Source organism: Esox lucius, chromosome 9 (assembly GCF_011004845.1).
Source record: "Esox lucius isolate fEsoLuc1 chromosome 9, fEsoLuc1.pri, whole genome shotgun sequence".
NCBI classification, from domain to species: Eukaryota; Metazoa; Chordata; class Actinopteri; order Esociformes; family Esocidae; genus Esox; species Esox lucius.
The window spans coordinates 21,430,256-21,451,602 of record NC_047577.1 but is presented as its reverse complement, the minus strand read 5'-3'; the positions used below and the strand labels follow the sequence as shown (position 1 = coordinate 21,451,602).

The window sequence follows — 21,347 nt, the reverse complement described above, 5'->3', positions numbered from 1 at the left end:
TATTCGACCATGAAGGCCTGATTCATGCAGTCTGAGATGTCTATTACATGAACTCATTTATCTGGGCAGCAATCTGAGGTGCAAAGAGTGTGCAAAGCTCTCATCAAAGCATAGGGTGTCTACTTTGAAGAATCTACAATATGAAATGTATTTTTATTTAACTCTTTTTGGTTGCTACCTGATCCCATATCTTATTTTATTTGTCTTCATTATTATTCTACAATGCAGAAAATATTAAAACCTTATAAATACCCTGGAATGAGTAGGTGTGTCCAAACTTTTGACTGGTGTTGTATATCTCGATGAGACTGAGTCTGCTAGGAGTTGCTGCAATGAAGCATGAGTTACAAAAACAAGGTCAAAGTAAAAAATTTAATAAACCACTACAAATCAACTACATATTTAGTTTGATGTTTATTTCACCAAACTCCATTGCCCTGATTATTTCTATAAATGTTTTGCTAGTGTTGGTGAAATTGGTTTTTTTGCCCTCAAACATCATTTTAGGAAAAAGCTATATTCGCTTTTAATCCTCTCCGATAAGTGAAATCCAGAACCTTTTTCATTTATTTAGACAGGAAAAGGAGAAGATGAGAGAGATAAGGAGACAATGAGAATAGAGGAGTTGGGAATGTAACCTCTTTCTCTAGGGTTGTACAGTATATGTGTCCCTACACCACTAGACTAGGAGTCACCCTTAGTCAATGCTCCTTTTTTTTTTTCTAAAAACCTGTGAGGGAGATGAACTAACCTCTCTGCTGGCCCACCATTCTCTGCGAACTGCTTTCTTCAGTTCAGTTTGGGAGGTTATTTGGGTTTTGTATGGGCTTTTTGTGTGACTCTTTAGGGGGTTTGTAAGAAATAGGAAATTATACCTTTAGTTAAAGGCAGCACTTTCAGATTCACAGCGAAGTACTTAAAAGTTGACAAGGACCAAACGTGCTAACTGTCTTTTAACCCTTTGTTTAACCCTTCAGCAAGACCTGAATCCAAATACAGGGGCAAATCCTAACCAACATTAGTTTTTTTTAGTTGCCGTGACAAATGATTCGGTAAACATTTGACTTAAGTTGACATTTTAAGATGTTGTTCAATGTATAGCAGGGAGTGCAGAGTGGTTCTTTAATGCAATAGATCTGTTGTTTTTCTTCCTTGTTAATACAATGATTTCTACTAGTTTGCCCTCTTCAGCCAAAGTTCAAGCACTAAGAAACCAAAACCATTGGGACTGCAGAACTCACCTTGTATTAAATGTCACCAACAATGTTCCTCCCCTCACTCAGCCCTGTACTGATTGTTACTGTTGACATCACAGCAGGCTTACAAAGCGCCAATCTGGCTGTCTGTTGTAAGGAGTGTTCCCTGGCATACCTATCACCGCATGACCTTCATCTCCCAAAAAATGTTAAAGGTTTTTCTGGAACCGCTTGGATGCCAACATGTCTCATCGACTGTGATTGGACATGCCTTAGCCGCCGATACACACGCTCCCCACACATTTCTAAATCTTCCTGTTGATCCCTTAGTTGTGTTAATTAACATGATTATTTGTTATTCGTTCTCTCTGTTCCTTAGCCCTGATGAGGACTCCTGTCAGAAGTTTGTGCCATTTATTGGGGTAAGGATGTTCAGTTTAAACAAAATAAAGTGAATGTTATAATTTTACCTCTTATGTAAAGTTATAATGACTAACATACAGAGCTATTACCTGGCTTAATACTAGAACCGCCAAATGCCTACGCCAATTGACGTTTGAGTTTGTAATTTAAGTAAAACTGCCATTTTGAAAGCTACACCCTCCTCCTTTAATTACTTTTCCTAAATCGGTGTATATTACTTTGTTCCGCTGTCTGAATTCTAAACTCACAAACTGAACTATTTAGAGACTATTTACCTGGGGGGGTTTTACCCCGTTTTCTGACTTAATCCGCCAAAAGCACACGCCACATTGCGTTGGTTCCCAGGCAACCACTAATGGTGCCCAGGCGCTAATCACCCCTCACTGAATGAATGACATCAGTGGATGAATGGGTGATACTTCCAGATGAAAGATCAGACCCTTGGTTGAATTTGAATGAACGTACAACTATAACTATTTGTGAAATGAAATACTGACGATTTTCAACAAATTAATTGTTATTGAAACATAATGCACACTATATCCTGAACAATTCAACAAACGTATTACACGTTACTGTTTTTCATTAGGACAGAAACAAAATATCAAACATTCTTTCATCTGTCTACTAATTTTCTCCGATTATTGTACTGAAGATTCAGCATATTATGTAGACTAATTCATCAAATGTATTACACTAAATAATTATTTGTGAAAGAAAATACCAATAATATTCTTGACTATTCAACAAATAAATTAATTGTTATTAAAACATTAGGCAAACTATCCTGAACAATTCAACAAACGTATTACAAGTTACTGTTTTTCCTTAGGTCAGAAAATCATCAAATCAATCAAACATCCTATCATAGAAATAATCGTTCTTTGTACTCTTGTCTTAATCGTTTTTTGAATGATATGACCTTCAATACAAACCCCTGAACTATGGGGCAGTGTTGTGTAATTTTCATTTTGTATATTTGTTGGGCCTAATAAACAAATGAAAATATTATAGCCTGTTTTCTTAGAAATAATCGTTCTTTGTACTCTTGTCTTAATCGTTTTTTGAATGATACGACCTTCAATACAAACCCCTGAACTATGGGGCAGTGTTGTGTAATTTTCATTTTGTATATTTGTTGGGCCTAATAAACAAATGAAAATATTATAGCCTGTTTTCTTAGAAATAATCGTTCTTTGTATTCTTAATTGGTTTTTTTTGTTTGAAAAGACCTTCAATACAAACACATTCTTGTATTTTTCAAATTCATTAGACATTAAAACAAACTAATTCTGTAATTATTTTTTAAGACAATTCTATATAGATTTATAATGACCCAGTAGATGAACTGATGCTCTGGATGGATGGTGATGCTGCTGAGGAGAATGTCAATGCTAATACGGACGATTCGTGTGCTAATGACGTCAAACAACGTTTGGCTCTGGTGAATACTGGGGGTCTGAAAGGCCTGGCGGTTCTAGTGTTAATTGAATGTAAGAGGTTTTGGATAAGATGGTCTGCTTAGTGATCAACATTTAAATCTTAATCATGTTTTTCCCCCTCCCCTCACCCCTCAGCTGGTTAAAGTGGGCATCGTTGAGCACAATCTCTCAACCTCAAGTAAGACATCCTACTTATTTTTTCCCCTATGACACCCTATACTTGTTCATCTGGCATGAGACGGGGGAAATGGGGGGGGGGGGGCAACAGAGAAAACACGTCTTGATTGTGAAGTATTTTTGTTGATAAGTGTTTCTCTGGTTAAAAAATAAACACTATTTAACCACATCACAACCAAGTAGTAATTTTGTACAACCAGCTAAAGACGTCTTCTGGGTGACGAGGTCAAGACATCACAAAAGCATGACATTTTTATTGTTTGCTACTGGGATTACAACCAGATGTATTTTTCTGGTTGTAAAAAACACTAAACAAAACCTACTCCCTAATCCTCAGTGGACTCTGATGATGCCATGATGGGGAGCATCAACATGCTGGCCTCCCCTCCACCCCAGCCAGGACCGCCCTATATGAAGGACCTAACCTGCACCCCGCCTTCTTCCCCCTCCGTCTCAGCCACCCTTGCCGGAGCTGGGTACGTACTGCCACCAAACGGTCTTTTTAATTAACATCCCCTTCGGTCTCATGTAATCTTAATTTGATCTGAAGGTTGTACCTTATAACTCTGGTATGGGTCCAGCCCACAAAAGGGCCACGTGGCCAAATAAAACATGCAGACCATCTTTCCACTAAGGATGGGCAGAAATTGTTGAATATTCAAGTGTTTGAGTACTTATGTGTGTATTTAATTTGCCCCTGAATTTTTTACTTATATGTATTTTCTGATTTAAATGAAGAGACCTGAACATTATTTTTCTAAATACTAATATTAATCAATTAATATTAAAATTCCAATCTCACATTTTTATGTATGACAATATACCAAGACATTAAATAAATTATACGTTTCAGGTATTTTTTATTACATGTGCTCCTTTGCATGTTTTTGTTGTTTACAATTGTCAATCAAAGCGGTATAGTGTGGTGGGGTCCAGTCAGATAGAATGACGCAATATATAATGCATAGCCTACTGTTAGCAAGTGAATGAAAGTTAACTAGCGAAGATTGAATATACTTACTGAATTAATGTTGCCAACTGAAAGATTATTTGGCTACAAAACAAAAGTTCAGCGGTGGAATCTAAAGAGCAGAAAACGGTGAGTTAAGCAAATAGTATATAGCTGGTTAGCTTAGCTAACTAGCTTTCTTTAGACACCTACATCCAATAAACTCGATGTCAAGTGTTGATAAATATTGTCTTCAAGTTCTGTAGGTGAGTTTTATGTGTCTATCACACTGCTTCCTCCATACGCACGCTCGCTCTTTTCTCACACGAATGGCCGTTGAGCCAATATTACATGAGAGCTACACTCTCTCCTTCGCGGGTAATGTAGTAGCAGCACTAATGTTGTATCTGTAGTCAGGGGCGTTGGACTGGGGCGAAAAGGGGTACTAAGTATATAGGGCCCTAATGTGTAGAGGGGCCCTCGAAAATGTTTGAATCTTGAATAAAGTAGGGAGGGGCCCTCAGAGACCGCCTATGTACAGGGCCCAGAATTTTGTGCTACATCCATGTCTGTAGTTATTAAAAACATATATTTTGGTTGACCGTATTTTATTAGAATAACAACACACACTATTCGAATAGTAAAATCTTGTCCAACTTACATCCCTACTTTCCACAATAATTTGTTTCATATATTAATCATTCAAAAGGCCAAAGATCCTGTTAGGAGCACGTAGAAGGATATCCACGCATCTTCCACATGCACCATTCCGTGTATTCTTCCCTATCCAGGTTATGCAACGTTCGTATAAGTGGGTTGGCTTGCCGGACAAATAAAAGCTGACAAATAAAATTATTAAAATAATGCACCATTTATTCTAGAAAACAGTGAATCTTTGGTATCCGCAAATGTATTTCTTTGGTTTGCATTTAAACAAAATATATACAAAATGTATTAAATCTTTAAAGCTTATTCTATAAAATAAATCCTCAAATGGACCGGACAATATTATTGACACCTTCTAGAAGTAGTTAGAAATAGTTACATTTCAAGAAATTATTCAGTCTTTAACTCAATTTCTATTCAATTCAACTAGTTTGAATAGAGATATTGACTAATTCTCGATTTTTTTGTTGCTGTTTGTATCTAAATGAGCATTGATAAAAGAAAGAACACCAGCAAATTGTCTAAGGAGGTCAGACTCAAGATTGTAGCCAAACATGGACAATCCCATTGTAACAAATCCTTCTCCAAGAGTCTTTGATGTTCCTGTTTCCACAACGTTATCAAGTGGTTTAAGGCCCATCCCACTGTAGCCAATCTCCCGTTCTAGCGAATGGGCATTTTGAAGGCGCTAGTTTAAAAAAACTGAGTATTTTCCAAGTTGCATTTTACAGGGGCTGTACTGGGCCATTTCCCATCTTTATTTTTTTCAAGTGGTGGAGGAAGCATCTTGATCAATCAATCACATTTATTTATAAAGCCCTTTTTACATCAGCAGTTGTCACAAAGTGCTTTTACAAAACACCCGGCCTAAAACCCCAAGGAGCAAACAACAGTATTGTTGAATTTCAGTAGTGTTGAAAAACTGCCACACATTTAAGCTGACGTTCAGACACAAGGAACAACAGTTTCAACTTACACTAACCTATGTCAACTCAGCGAACAGGGTTTGTGTGTTTGAAGACTAGCTGCTGAGAGAGATAAGAAAGCACAACTGCAATGTGCCAAAAAACAGCTACACATGTCACAATGTTTCTGGGACATTCTCTTAGAGCTTTCAGGCAAAGCGGACAATCTCCATCTTCACAGAAAATTCAATGAAGTCTTCAAAGAAAAGAGCCTTGGCATCAAGAAAAAATGATTTTAGGACGCAATGTCAGACCTGGTGTCAAAAAGCTGGGTCAATAATAAAGGTCATTATCCCCAAACACTTCAAAAATGACGCATAATGCTGGACTGTTCTGAAGTTGCCATCAATGAGTACAGATATCATTTCCATTGAAGACCTGTGGGGAGATCTGAAAACAAAAGTTAGAAGTCACCTTTCAGATCTGGGAGTTCTGGAGCAGTTTGCACAAGAAGAGTGGGCCAAACTGCCAGTATTGAGGTGCAGGAAGCTCATCCATTGATAGCAGTTATTTTGGACAAAGGCTGTGCTACCAAATATTGACACTAGGGTGTCAGTAATTTTGGCCATGCCATGTGTTTATTTTCTGATTTAAGAAAGGTAAAGAATTGTGGAGACTAAATACCTTGCTCAATTTTAACATATTTTTTAAAGACAATGCAAGTTATTTAAAGAAAATGCACAGGTGCCACTACTTCAGGCCATGACTGTAGCTAGCTTGCCAGCTAACCAACCAATGTAAATGATGTATTCATGAATATGTAATGTAGTGTAAGCCAACTCATACTGTTTAGCCACATTACTTTCTTAAGAACCGACTTTTCTGTGACCTTCCTAAAACATGTTTCTGTCGCATATCCCCCCACCTTGCAGCTCTCCAGCGACAGGCGGGGAGGTAATGGGGCTTCAGGTGGACTACTGGACGTGTCATGGAGCCGACAAGAAGAAAGAGGGCGAGAAGCGTGATGCAGGCATAAAGAACACCCTGAAGAGCAACTTCCGCTCGCTGCAGGTGTCCCGCATTCCCAATGGAGGCGAGCTTACTCCCCCTCCGGGCATGGCCATGACCGTCGTCATGAAGGAAAAGAACAAGAAAGGTTGGTGTTGCGTTACACAAAGCTAATTGGGTTGAATGGGTAATTATCCGTAATACTGATGTATGCAATAGGCTTGGGCGATAAACCATACATATCATTTATGCTGTTTTCAGGAATAGTGGTAAGTATAGTCACAGGGAGGGTTTAAAGTACTGTCAATACAATTTCTTTGACTTTCTCTACGCAATTTATAAAAGTTTTACATGCCTGCTGTATTTTTGTGCAGTATGTTCGTAGGTAAAATATGTAGTCTTTATTGTCATCTGTCACTTTTTTATTATTTAGCTTGATGATTGTGGTCACGACACAAACCAGTTTTATTGAAAATCATTAGAGAATGCAGAAGCCGGAGAGTAATTTGCTATGTGGATAAACTAATAGCAAGCTTTCTGTGATTAGTGAGTAAAAGAAGCCTTGGTGTTTTGCCCAATGTCTCTCACATTCACTTGTAAATACCCATACTCGTCAAAACAGTTAGTCAGTAGCAAGCTGCTTATATTGAAGTTTTAATAGATTTATGTTCATTTGTTAGCATTTTTTTGGAAAATCATTACAATTTGTAAGAAGACCTTTTTTGTCTCTCTGGGGAACCCCTATAACTTCAAGCAATATTTTTTCGAAATAAGTAATTAATTAATAAGGTGTTTCCCCTAATTATAGGGCCTTCCCCACAGTTTGAATGTAAAGAACCTCTAAAGGATCTTCCAAGAACTTTTATATTTAGGGTATGGACTTTTTCTACTGATCTTTTTTTCATGTATGCTGTTAATACTGTAATCCCAGGAAGGAAGAATGATAGGGAATCTTTATGAAAGTCTGGATACCACTTTTTTGTGATATTCAGACTAAATTATATATTTACTAATGTCTTCTCTGTTTTTCTGTTTATCTCATGAGCAGTGATATTTTTAAGCAAGAAGCCCAAGGAAAAAGAGGTGGATTCCAAAAGTCAGGTGATCGAGGGCATCAGCAGGCTAATCTGTACTGCCAAACACCAGCATACCATGCTGAGAGGTATATTTACATTTTGGTCATTTTGCAGACACTCTTATCCAGAGTAACTTAACACTAGAACCACCAAGCCATTCAGACTCCCAGTATCCTCCAAATCCGAACCCGTTTGGCGTCATTAGCATACGAATCGTCCCTGTTAGCATACACATTCTCCTCCGCAGCATCACCATCCAGCCAGAGCATCAGTTCATCTACAGGGTTGGTAAACTATATAGAGAAGTCAAAAAAATAAGGAATTTCAGAATTTGTTTGTTTTAAATGGTTAATGAATTTGAAGAATGCGTATTGAAGGTTTTATCATACAGGAAAAAAAACTATTAAGAGAAGAACAATTATTTCAAGAACAAAGGCTATACTATTTTCATTCGTTTATTAGGCCCTACAAATATGCAAAATGAAAATTACACAACACTCAAATTATTCAAAGATAAATCCATTAGAATTGTGTTTGTATAAGGCAAAGTAGGAGACATTATCGACCAGTTTGTGAAGATGAATCGATATACACATGAATACCTAAAGCACGTTTGCTTGATAAACACGATAGGATGAATAACACATAGGCTACAGCCTATTCGTAGAAATCAGATAGATTTATTCACCCGCAGGTAACCGTGTTTGGTAACCGTGTTTGGTAACCGTGTTTGGTAACCGTGTTTGGTAACCGTGTTTGGTAACCGTGTTAATTGGTACCATGTCTTTGGCGACGTGAAATGTTACTGAATCTGTGATTTTTCTCTGCCGTTTGGAACCTTTCTTGTATGGTGTTTTTGCTTTGGATGGCATTGAGATGCTTTGCCCTCGACATACGAAGATTTGTGGAGCCGCCTTAAATGATCAAACACATTGGTAGTGTTGCCTTGTGTTGTGGCAACAATTGCAAGGCACTCTCGACAAAGTACCTGTTTTTGGTCAACATCGTCATGTCTGTAGCTGAATTATTTCCATGTAATTTACGATGTATTTATTTTTGCAACTAAATTCTCCATTTCAGCCTTTTTTGCCTGTTCCTCACTCATCATTTCATTACACGCAAGCAGAGCCTACATGTCAACCACGTGCAACAACTAACTCCGTGTTTAAAATAATAATTATTATTATTATAATTAACTGTGTATCCAATAACCCATGAATCGGAGTAAATTACATTATATTTACATATAATTACATATAATGCTAGTTTTCCATTACAAAAATTTTAATATTTTAGACTGATATATGTTTACCTTACTAAATCGCACGTTCTGCGATGCGTTCATCGCAGAGTCTATGCTGTAACGATATATTGTGCAGCCCTACTCCACATCCATGCTCTTCCCACTGTATGCGCCGCGGACTTACTAGAGTCCAATGAATGCTTTAAGTTTGGTTTGCCATTGTGAACTAAATGCTGTAAACTGTGTCTGAGTTGTCTGACTTGCTCACCTAGCAATTTCTACATTCTTCATCATTACACTTCAGTCATTTCAGGCATAGATGTGTCCGGGTTTATTTTGCACCCATTCAACCAAGGTTTATTGATCTTTTATCCAGGGTTATCGCCCATTCATCCAAGGTTTATTGATCTTTTATCCAGGGTTATCGCCCATTCATCCAAGGTTTATTCATCTTTTATCCAGGGTTATCGCCCATTCAACCAAGGTTTATTGATCTTTTATCCAGGGTTATCGCCCATTCAACCAAGGTTTATTGATCTTTTATCCAGGGTTATCGCCCATTCATCCAAGGTTTATTGATCTTTTATCCAGGGTTATCGCCCATTCATCCAAGGTTTATTCATCTTTTATCCAGGGTTATCGCCCATTCAACCAAGGTTTATTGATCTTTTATCCAGGGTTATCGCCCATTCAACCAAGGTTTATTGATCTTTTATCCAGGGTTATCGCCCATTCATCCAAGGTTTATTGATCTTTTATCCAGGGTTATCGCCCATTCAACCAAGGTTTATTGATCTTTTATCCAGGGTTATCGCCCATTCATCCAAGGTTTATTGATCTTTTATCCAGGGTTATCGCCCATTCAACCAAGGTTTATTGATCTTTTATCCAGGGTTATCGCCCATTCATCCATTGACATCATTGATATTCATGTAAACAATTTCAAAGAACAATTTATGGTAGCCTACATGAAAATATAGAAAAGTCATTTGTCATTTGTATTGATGTGGGTTTTTATAACCCACGCATATGCACATGAATCAATCTCATATGTTTAATCGTTACCCTTCTGGCCCTCAGTCAGCTTTCGAGGTTTGATGAATTTGGCCTACAGTTTGCTTAACCTTGGAGAACAGGTATATATGTACCATTTCTAAAGAAAACGTGAGTGAGCAGGCAAAATACGTCTTTTATTTCTTATGGGATTCACATTCAACTGTAGGTCATAACAGAATGGCACAATCATAAAAAAACATGGCAACAAAGAAAAAAATTAACTGACCCCTGTTCAAAAGCCTACATACCCTTAGTTCTTAATACTGTGTATTGCCCCCTATAGCATCAATGACAGTGTGCAGTCTTTTGTAATATTTCTCTATGAGGCCTTGAATTCTTGCAGGTGGAATAGCGGCCCATTCGTTTGGCAAAATTACTCCAGGTCATGTCTTTGGTCTTTGTTCATCTGGCATGAACCGCACTTTTGAGATCTCCCCAGAGTGGCTATATTATATTAAGGTCAGGAGACTGTGATGGCCACTCTAGAACCTTCACCTTTTTCTGCTGTAACCACTGGAGGGTCAACTTGGCCTTGTGCTTAAGGTCATTATCATTTTAGAAAGTCCAATTTCATGCAGACAAATGTCTGCAAGTATTTTCTGATAACATGCTGCATTCATCTTGCCATAAATTATCACAAGATTCCCTGTGCCTTTAGAGCTCACACACCCCCAAAACATCAGTGAGCCACCACCATGCTTCACAGTGGGGATGGTTTTCTGTTCACTATAGGCCTTGTTGACCCCTCTCCAAACATAACGCTTATGGTTGTGACCATAAAGCTCTATTTTGGTCTTGTCACTCCAAATTACAGTGTGCCAGATGCTGTGAGGCGTGTCAAGGTGTTGTCAGGCATAATGTAACCAGGCTTTTTTGTGGCATTTGCGCAGTAAAGGCTTCTTTCTGGCAACTCAACCATGCAGCTCATTTTTGTTACCACACCATCATTTTCCAGAGCAGCCTGTATTTCTACTGAGGTTACCTATGGGTTTTCCTTGCATTTGCAAGGCTTTGGATATCTTTTTATATCCTTTTACATCTTTATAAATTTCCATTACCTTGTTACACAGGTCTTTTGACAGTTATTTTCTGCTCCCCATGGCTCAGTATTTAGCCTGCTCAATGCATCCACCTGAGCGCAAACAAACTCATTGAATATTTATACACAGACTTTAATTGCAATTTAAAAAGCCACAGGTGTGGAAAGTTCACATTTATTTGTCATTTTCACCTGTGTGTCACCTTGTGTGTCTGTAACAAAGGCAAACATTCAAGGGTATATAAACTTTTGATCAGGGCCATTTGGGTGATTTCTGTTATCATTATAATTTAAAAAGGAACCAAACAACTGTGATAATAAATGGCTTCATATGATCACTATCCTTAAATAATATATATATATATATATATATATATATATCAGTCATATTTTTAAAATCAATACCATGATTTCACAATTTCTGCCAGGGTATGCAAACTTATGAGCACAACTGTACATAAGAAGCTGAATCTTCAGTTAAATAAGAAGAGAAAATTCGTAGACAAGAGGATTGGATCTTTAATCATTTGTTTCTCCTAATAAAAAACATCAATGTATAATACATTTGTTGAATTGTTGAGGACATCGTTTGCATTATGTTTCAATAACAATTAATTTGTTGAATAGTGAAGAACATTGTTTGTATTTGGTTTCCCGAGTAATTATTTAGCGTAATATATTTGATAAATTAGGCCTACAAAAGAAGTCGTATTTTCAGTAAAATAAGCAGTGAAAATTCACAGACAGATGATAGGATGTTTGATATTTTGTTTCTCTCCTTCTAAAAATCAGTAACGTTTGATAACGTATGTTGAATTTCCGAGTAGCATATATCGTTTGTATTATGTTTCAATAATAGCCTGATTAATGTATTGAACGGTCAAGGAAATCATTTGTATTTCATTTAAGAGTAAACTTAAGTTTATTCAAATTCAATCAAGACTCTGATGTTGTATCTGGGAGTATTGCTCATTCATCTTTTGACGTCATGCATTCTGTCAGGGGTGATTAGCGCTTGGGTACCATTAGAAGCTGCCTGGGTACCAACGCATAGTGGAGTGTGCTTTTGGTGGGTAAGTCGGAAAACGGGGTAAAGAGTTTAGAATTCTGAAAACGGAACAATTTAATTAATAATTTATTTAGGAAAAGTGATGGGAGGAGGAGGGTGTAGCTTTTCATGGCAGTTTATTGCAAACTCAAACGCTAATTGGCGTAGACATTTGGCAGTTCTTGTGTTGAAAGGGTAATTAGGGTTAACTGTCTTGTTTTACAACAGAATGACAGATTTTTCACCGTTGCAGGCTCAGTGGTTGTATGTTGTGGTTGACCACCATTCACTCAAAACTTTTTAACACACTGCCTTTACCTAAACATGAAAATATATTCATTTAAATTTTTCAAATACTGTACAACAGTTCTTTGAATGGCAATGTGTTGAGTTGAACCCTTTTACTGCAGTAACCTTATCCCTTTCTTCACTTTTCTTTCTCTATAGTGTCCATTGACGGTGTGGAGTGGAATGATGTCAAGTTTTTCCAGCTTGCCGCCCAGTGGCCCACTCATGTCAAGCACTTCCCTGTTGGCATATTTGGCTACACCAAACCCGCCATATGAGCTAGTACTGCCACCTAAACCCTCACCCTAGAACAGCCTGATGATCTCCTATAGAGAAGAGACTGAGGCTGGATACCATTTAAAAAAAAAACTCTGTTCCCTTTCTCCTTTGAACAGTCCTCATCTCATACTGTAGAGAGATATAGGCTGGATTCCATTCTGAAAATATTACTCCCTTCCTGTCCTTTTATATGGAATCCCTAGGTACTATGAGGCTAACAATATGGTAATAGCTATCACTATTGCTATCATTATGGTAATTGCTCTGTTATGTAAATTGGAGAGCTTTCCATGTTACCAATGGTAGTGGTTAAGACTGGAAGTAATCCACCAGATTGGAACCCTGCCAAAGGCTGCTCTGAATAAGCAAAAAATTATTTAACATAGCCCCAATTCCTTTTCCTGTGGAAACTGTCCAGTTACAAACCTGTGTTCCCAGTATAAAATGGATGTTCTTTGTCAACGTCAGATGTTACTGTTTTATACACAGGCAAAAAAAGGAAGAAAAAAAGCATTTTGTTAAAAGACTTATGCTGCCTTTTAAGTATTATAGTGTATATTGTGGTTAGATACTAATAATGGCCACCTGTAATGGCAGCTTTGTTGGCACTTTGTTTTGTTACTATATTATTATTTCTGTGAAATCCTATGTGGGTCAATGTCCTGTATTTAATGTTAGAGGATTGAAGGGGTGTGTTCCGAGTGTTTGTTTCTGAGCGTGTGCCAGGAGGCAGTGTGTTTTACCAATCTCTAGGGGAAATGGTGGGGGGGTTGAGCGGAATTGCTGTGAAATTTGCAGAGCACCCCCTCTTGCTATGTATTTTGTTGTCTGTTTTTTAATTGAGAAAAGTGACTTACTCAAGTTTTTTGATACACTACTTTCTAGCTAGTATACTTGCCTTTTTGATTTGCAAGCACATTGTAAGGAAACAGAATAGGGAAAAACAGGAACATACAGACTTGGCTCTGTACAAAGATAGACTCTGATGTATCCTTAGACAAACTCAATAAAGAAAATCCTCTTGCCAGTTTGTGAAGAAAGCCCTTGGTCAACGTGAGGCTTTTTCAACACCAAAAGAGAGGGAAAGTAAGGAAGGGTGTAGAGGGGAGGGATGAAAAATATAGAAACAAATGCCCTGCTCTCACACAGCTGATTAGCCTACTGTCTCCACTAAGGTCTCAGCAGCGCCGTTCAGTACTGTTTTCTCACTTTTGAGTGGATCAGAGACAATCTGAACTGCAATGGCCTTGTTACGCCTCCACTAAAGTTGCTGAAAGCATGTTCAAAATGACAATGTGAAAATAAAATCCTGTACGAGTTAAAACAGTAGTGTGAAAAAGTAGTTTCCTAATGACGTGCTTAGTTCTAATACTACCAGTGACTTTAAGGCGGTGTTCTTTTTATAACATCCTTCATTCTGAGAAAAGAAAAACAGAAATCCCTTTATGAATCTAGTGTGCCGTATTCAACAATGGATGAATTGCTGTCTACTGTCCTCTGTTTTTATACTCTCTTTAAAGTTTATTGAGTCCAAAATAGCCATGGGCTTGATTTATTTTTTACGGAATTGCCAGGATTGACTCTGGGTGCAAGCGTGTGAGGGAGTACTTCAATGTCAGCAATGTTGTATTATATTTTAGTCCTTTTCATTAGGGATGTTTTCTCTTAGATCTAAGTGAAACAACATAATGTGCCTCCTTAATCAAGGTTATGCAGAGCATTGGGGGGAACCTGGAAGCCAAAACAAAGATGATTTCCTTCGTTTTGTTTTACCCCTTTACATCTTTAGGCCTTGTATATTTGTTTGTGTTGTTTAGTGTGTCATGGATGCATTTATTTTGGATGAAATGTTGTTTTGGACATTTTGAAGTGTGTGCGTGTCTTTCTGTGTGCGCTGAGAAGGGATGCTTTGTAACCCCCATTTGTCAACTTCAAACCCTTGAAAACTATGACTTCTCTTGGGTGATATACTCCCTTAAATTGTATGTTTGTTTTCTGTTCATCTTCACCGTGGTAGCTGCGTAATAACAACAGTATGTTACCGTATATTTTGCCCTTTTATGGATCGTTAACAGTCATTTTCTCAAAAACAAACTGACTCATCAAGAGGCATTTATGCCTGTAATGTATTACACTACAATTTAGACATTTTGCAGACACCTTTTCCAAAGCGACTTATATTAGCAATTAAGATTAACTGTATTGCTCACAGAACGAAGGATTTTTCACCTGGCCGGCTCGGGGATTTGATCTAGCAACCTTTTGGTTACTGATGAGATGCTAGGCTATCTGCCATCCCTATTTCTTGATAGGGATGGCAGAAATACAATATGCGTACAGTACCAGTTAGACGTTTGAACTTTTTACTGGTATTATATATTACTGAAACATGCAGTTTTTTCCCACTATTTCATTATACATGCAGTATATATGCATACATGTTCCACTACTAGACATTTGTATTCTAGCACTACTTTTGAGAAGTCAAGCAGCACAAACTAATACCAAGAGCGAGGTGCTGATGGATAGTTAAATAACTCCAACATTGAGCTTTACAACTCTTTTAAGTATAGTTAAAAGTTTGCAGATGTTTTTGCACAAACATTTTAAATGATGTGACAGACAGTATTCTTTCTTTTTTTAAACAAACCACTAAAGAATACAAGTAAAATGTATTGTTTTTATGTATTTCACTATGTACGGTTTCATATCAGTTTTTGTCTGTTGGCTAACACGTTTGTTTATTGAAAGATTTTTAGTTTTATTTACATCTTACTCTTTATTAAGTTTTTGTATGGTCATTTTATGATTCTAACCCTTTTTAAGAAAAGAGTTGAGCTCTTTTGTAAAGAAAATCTGTTTGGAAATTGGGTTTTGAAGTGTTTCAACTGTAAGTGAAAACTGCTATTAAAGGAGTGTTGAGAGAATTTGTATGATGTGCTTACTCTTTCAGTTTGGAACGTAACACATTGTTCTTGCACCAGCATGGTAAATAACCAGGCGTGCCTTTGAATACAGAATCCAAGGCCTTCTTCATTCTTTCAGTTAAAGTTGCAGTTTTCAGGAGATACGGAAAGAGGGAGACTGCTTTTGGATATTAACAATTGTGGCAAATACTGTGTTCCTAATAATCCTTTAGGTGAGTGTAAGTGCCTTTCTTTGTGTTTTGTTTGTTTTGTCTTGGTAGTTATAAGCAATCAAGTAGTTTGTTTTTGCTTTCAAAAGGCTGGTTTATCTGTGGTGTTGTGTAGCAGTTGTTTTGTTTTTGGTAGTGTTTGCTGTGTAAATTCACTGCCAGGCTTTTAGGGATGTGCCTTGGCCTTCTCTTGGCTGCTTTTAATTGGTGTGAGTATTTAGGCTTCTTCATTTCCTAAAGCAGCAGCTTGAAGCGCCATTTGTCTGGCAGTGTTGTCGCCTGCAACTGATGCCGAAAACAAAGACAATTCTGCCGGGTTCTTCTGCAGAGTTATTTGAGGCAGGTAAGAGAGGAAGATACCTAATAAGTTGTACTGTCATACCTATCTGTTCAAATAAGAAAAAAAATATTGCTTTTGTCTTTCCCACACCTGTTCATCTGGGTCCTCTGCATTTCTACACTCACCCCAAATTCCAAGGCCTCAATCTTTCTAATCCTGTGTTCCCAGCCCGGAAAACCCATGTAGAATTTAGTATTTGGAACTGTCGATCTGCTGTCAACAATGCCAAATTAATCTCGGCATATGGTGCCCTCCAGGCTCTTGAATTCCTGTCCTTTACAGAAACATGGAAATACTGCTACTCGGGTGGCCACAGTGGCAACCAGATCCTTTTAGACTATGGGAATACACATAGTCAGATGAAGAGAGAGCAGCCAGAGTTGGGCTACTTGTTTCTTAGAAGTGGAGATTCTTTCTCTTCCCTCTTGCTCATCCACCCATTTCTTCTTTTGAATTCTATGGAGTCCATTCAAGCTTGACATTGTTGTCATTTGCTGTCCTCCAGCTTCTCTTTTTGACTTCCTCAATGAGCTTAACTAGATGCTGCCTGTCAACTAATCTCCCCTACACCATTTGACCACTCTTTTGCTCTTTCTACCTCCCCCACCCACACACTTTCTTACGCCGCCGCAACACTTGTTCACTCTTCTCCAGCTCTCTACTCCTGTTGTCTCCCACATTTCCTAAATCCTTCTCCCTTCTATCTCTAGAGTCTGCCTCTTCCACCCCACTCTCAGCGCTATCTGAGTCCTACACCTCTCACAGTCCACTTTCCTCCCAGCCAGCACGGACATCCCCTCCTGCTCCGTGGCAAAGTGACTCACTACAAGCTCACAGGTGTAGGCTTCAGGCAGCTGAGTGAAAATGGAGGAAAACAAAACTTCAGATTGTCCTAGCATCATTCCAATCCCTACTTGCTACTTCCCTTCCTACCTTCTATCATTTGAAATTCCAGGCTTCTTTCTGTAACCACAGGAAACACCTTTCCACTTTTTCCTCCACCACCTCCTCTATGTTCCCTCTCCATAATATCCATACCTCTTTCATTCAGCCTTGCAGGCCCACTGGGCGCTCACATGCTGAACTTGGCCCCGTAGGAATCACTTTTCCCCCTGCTCATACCAGATGAAATCCTGCAACTAGTAATGGCTGACTGCCCAACATCACACCCTCTTGACCCTATCCCTTTGTCTCCAGACAATCTCACAAGACCATCTTCCATTCCTTAACCAACTATTCACTGAGAACTGGCTGTGTCCCAGCGGACTTCAAGGTGGCCAGAGTAACTCTCTCTTAAAGAAACCAACACTTGACCCCTTCAATGTCAAAAACTTACAAAAGCTTTTCTTTCCAAGACACTTGAGCGTGCTGTCTCCACCCAACTCTTTTCTTACCTCAGAACAGTCTACTTGGATATTAAATTCTGTAATAGAAGCTTAATAGAATTTAATAAACAAAGAGAGTATTACAAATACAGTACAAGTATCAAAGATAAAAGGTCTCCCGAAAATGTAATATGTTGCAAGAGCAAAGATGCAGGCAGGAGTGAGGAAAATGCAAGAGTGACCTTTCCCAGAGCCCACTCAAAACTAAAGGTGTAGGGTTTGGTTTACTAGTCCTGAAGAATTGACCCCTTATCGGTTCCTTCAGTCCCCCTTTTGTGTCCATAAGGACACACATGGTAAGCATTCACATGAAAGTAAGATTACTCAGTGACAGAAACAGAAGCAATGACAACTGAAAACAAGAAAAGGAACCAGGCAAGCCTCGTTTGGCCGGCCCTCCATTGGATGGAGCTTGAGACTATTTCTCCTAGCCATTGTCACAACTACAGAGTAGACGGAGGAGGGCAAAAGAGTAGGGAGGAAAACAGGAGACAAGGGAAACGGTCCGTAGTCATAGCTCTCTGACTCCTCTCAGATCCATCAGAGTTCATTAAGCTCTGATCAATAGAAAAGGGAAAGAACGACACAAACGACACAATGTTTACTTACTTTAAATATTCACCATTTACATAGAGCAAGCGGGAAAAGTTGTTAGTAGAAAATGGTGCTGCCATTGAATTTGGCCAGGTCCAAACTTGAAAAGAGTGGAGGTTGACGTTGTGTGTAACTAAGAACAGTCTGTCATCTTTACATTTTGCCCAGAATACTGTATATATTTTTGAAGAAAGCTATTTATATTCCCTTCTTTCTAGTTGAGACTAAACTGGATTATTGTCATAATCCATCCATCCATCATCTTCCGCTTTATCCGGGGCCGGGTCGCGGGGGCAGCAGTCTAAGCAGGGATGCCCAGACTTCCCTCTCCCCAGACACTTCCTCCAGCTCTTCCGGGGGGACACCGAGGCGTTCCCAGGCCAGCCGGGAGACATAGTCCCTCCAGCGTGTCCTAGGTCTTCCCCGGGGTCTCCTCCCGGTGGGACGGGACCGGAACACCTTCCCAGGAATGCGTTCCGGAGGCATCTGAAACAGATGCCCAAGCCACCTCAGCTGACCCCTCTCGATGTGGAGGAGCAGCGGCTCTACTCTGAGCTCCTCCCGGGTGACCGAGCTTCTCACCCTATCTCTAAGGGATCGCCCAGCCACCCTGCGGAGAAAGCTCATTTCGGCCGCCTGTATCCGGGATCTTGTCCTTTCGGTCATGACCCAAAGCTCATGACCATAGGTGAGAGTAGGAACGTAGATTGAACGTGGTGAAGAACGTAGATTTCTTCACCACGATAGACCGATACATCGACTGCATTACTGCAGAAGCTGCACCGATCCGTCAGTCAATCTCCCGTTCCATCCTTCCCTCACTCGTGAACAAGACCCCTAGATACTTAAACTCCTCCACTTGAGGCAGGCACTCTCCACCAACCTGAAGTGGGCAAGCCACCCTTTTCCGACTGAGGACCATGGCCTCGGATTTGGAGGTACTGATTTTCATCCCCACTGCTTCACACTCGGCTGCAAACCGTCCCAGTGCATGCTGAAGGTCCTGGTTAGAAGGGGCCAACACGACAACATCATCTGCAAAGAGCAGAGACGAAATTGTGTGGTCCCCAAACCTGACACCCTCCGGCCCCTGGCTGCGCCTAGAAATTCTGTCCATAAAAATTACGAACAGAACCGACGACAAAGGGCAGCCCTGCCGGAGTCCAACATGCACTAGGAACAAGTCTGACTTACTGCCGGCAATGCGGACCAAGCCCCTGCTTCGGTTGTACAGGGACCTGACAGCCCTTAGCAAAGGACCCAGGACCCCATATTCCCGAAGCACCCTCCACAAGATGCCGCAAGGGACACAGTCGAATGCCTTCTCCAAATACACAAAACACATGTGGATTGGTTGGGCAAACTCCCATGAACCCTCCAACACCCCGTAGAGGGTATAGAGCTGGTCCAGTGTTCCACGGCCCGGACGAAAACCACACTGTTCCTCCTGAATCCGAGGTTCTACTATTGGCCGTATTCTCCTCTCCAGAACCCTGGCATAGACTTTCCCGGGGAGGCTGAGAAGTGTGATCCCCCTATAGTTGGAACACACCCTCCTGTCCCCCTTCTTAAAAAGAGGGACCACCACCCCGGTCTGCCATCCCAGAGGCACTGTCCCCGACCGCCACGCAATGTTGCACAGGCGTGTCAACCAAGACAGCCCCACAACATCCAGAGACTTGAGGTACTCAGGGCGGATCTCATCCACCCCCGGTGCCTTGCCACCGAGGAGTTTCTTAACCACCTCTGTGACTTCAGCCTGGGTGATGGACGAATCCACCCAGGCTGAAAACAGGGAACTATCCAAGCTGTTTACAGTAAGGATGGGACACTGTTGACCTCAACTGAGGAGGTAATTGGGCGATGGAAGGAACACTTTGAAGAACTCCTAAATCCCACTAACACGCCCTCTTTAGTGGAGGCAGAGCTGGATGCTGATGGGGAAGCATCGTCAATCTCCATGGCAGAAGTCACTGAGGTAGTCAAACAACTCCACAGTGGCATAGCTCCAGGGATTGACGAGATCCGTCCAGAAATGCTGAAAGCTTTGGGTGTGGAGGGGATGTCTTGGATGACACACCTCTTCAACATTGCGTGGGAGTCGGGGAAAGTGCCTAAGGAGTGGTGGACCGGGGTGGTGGTTCCCCTGTTCAAAAAGGGGGACCAGAGGGTGTGTGCCAATTACAGGGGTATCACACTTCTCAGCCTCCCTGGGAAAGTCTACTCAAAAGTACTGGAAAGGAGGGTTTGGCAGATAGTCGAACCTCAGATTGAAGAGGAACAATGCGGATTCCGTCCTGGTCGCGGAACAACTGACCAGCTCTTTACTCTTGCAAGGATCCTAGAGGGGGCCTGGGAATATGCCCATCCTGTCTACATGTGTTTTGTGGATCTGGAGAAGGCGTATGACCGGGTCCCCCGGGAGTTACTGTGGGAGGTACTGCGGGAGTATGGGGTGAGGAGGTCCCTTCTGAGGGCTATCCAATCCCTGTATGTCCAAAGTGAGAGCTGTGTTCAGGTTCTTGGTAGTAAGTCGGACTCATTCCAGGTGGGGTTTGGCCTCCGCCAGGGCTGCGCTTTGTCACCAATCCAGTTTGTAACTTTTATGGACAGGATATCGAGGCGTAGTCGGGGTGGGGAGGGGTTGCAGTTCGGTGGGCTGGGGATCTCATCGCTGCTTTTTGCGGATGATGTGGTCCTGATGGCATCAATGGTCTGTGACCTTCAGCACTCACTGGACCGGTTCGCAGCCGAGTGCGAAGCGGTTGGGATGAGGATTTGCACCTCTAAATCTGAGGCCATGGTTCTCAGCAGGAAACCGATGGAGTGCCTCCTCTGGGAAGGGAATGAGGCGTTACCCCAAGTAAAGGAGTTCAAGTATCTCGGGGTCTTGTTTAAGAGTGAGGGGACAATGGAGCGGGAGATTGGCCGGAGCAGCGAGGGCGGTATTGCATTCGCTTTACCGGCCCGTTGTGAAGAAAAGAGAGCTGAGCCGGAAGGCAAAGCTCTCGATATACCGGTCAATTTACCTTCCTAACCTCACCTATTGTCATGAAGGCTGGGTCATGATCGACAGAACAAGATCGCGAGTACAAGC

At 40.5% G+C, this 21,347-nt stretch overlaps 1 protein-coding gene across 2 annotated transcripts in view; it reads left to right on the top strand.

Moving 5' to 3' along the window:
- Positions 1 to 15,726, top strand: part of si:ch211-126j24.1 (phosphofurin acidic cluster sorting protein 2) — an 85,859-nt gene extending 70,133 nt beyond the window's left edge. For both annotated transcript variants that reach the window (XM_010873045.4, XM_010873044.4), the window contains 6 exons: positions 1,576 to 1,618; positions 3,197 to 3,239; positions 3,576 to 3,714; positions 6,691 to 6,914; positions 7,815 to 7,928; positions 12,676 to 15,726. In XM_010873045.4, the coding sequence (XP_010871347.1) occupies positions 1,576 to 1,618; positions 3,197 to 3,239; positions 3,576 to 3,714; positions 6,691 to 6,914; positions 7,815 to 7,928; positions 12,676 to 12,794 (682 nt within the window). In that variant the 3' untranslated portion in view covers positions 12,795 to 15,726. The remainder of the gene's footprint in view (positions 1 to 1,575; positions 1,619 to 3,196; positions 3,240 to 3,575; positions 3,715 to 6,690; positions 6,915 to 7,814; positions 7,929 to 12,675) is intronic.
- The last annotated feature ends 5,621 nt before the right edge of the window (positions 15,727 to 21,347 follow it).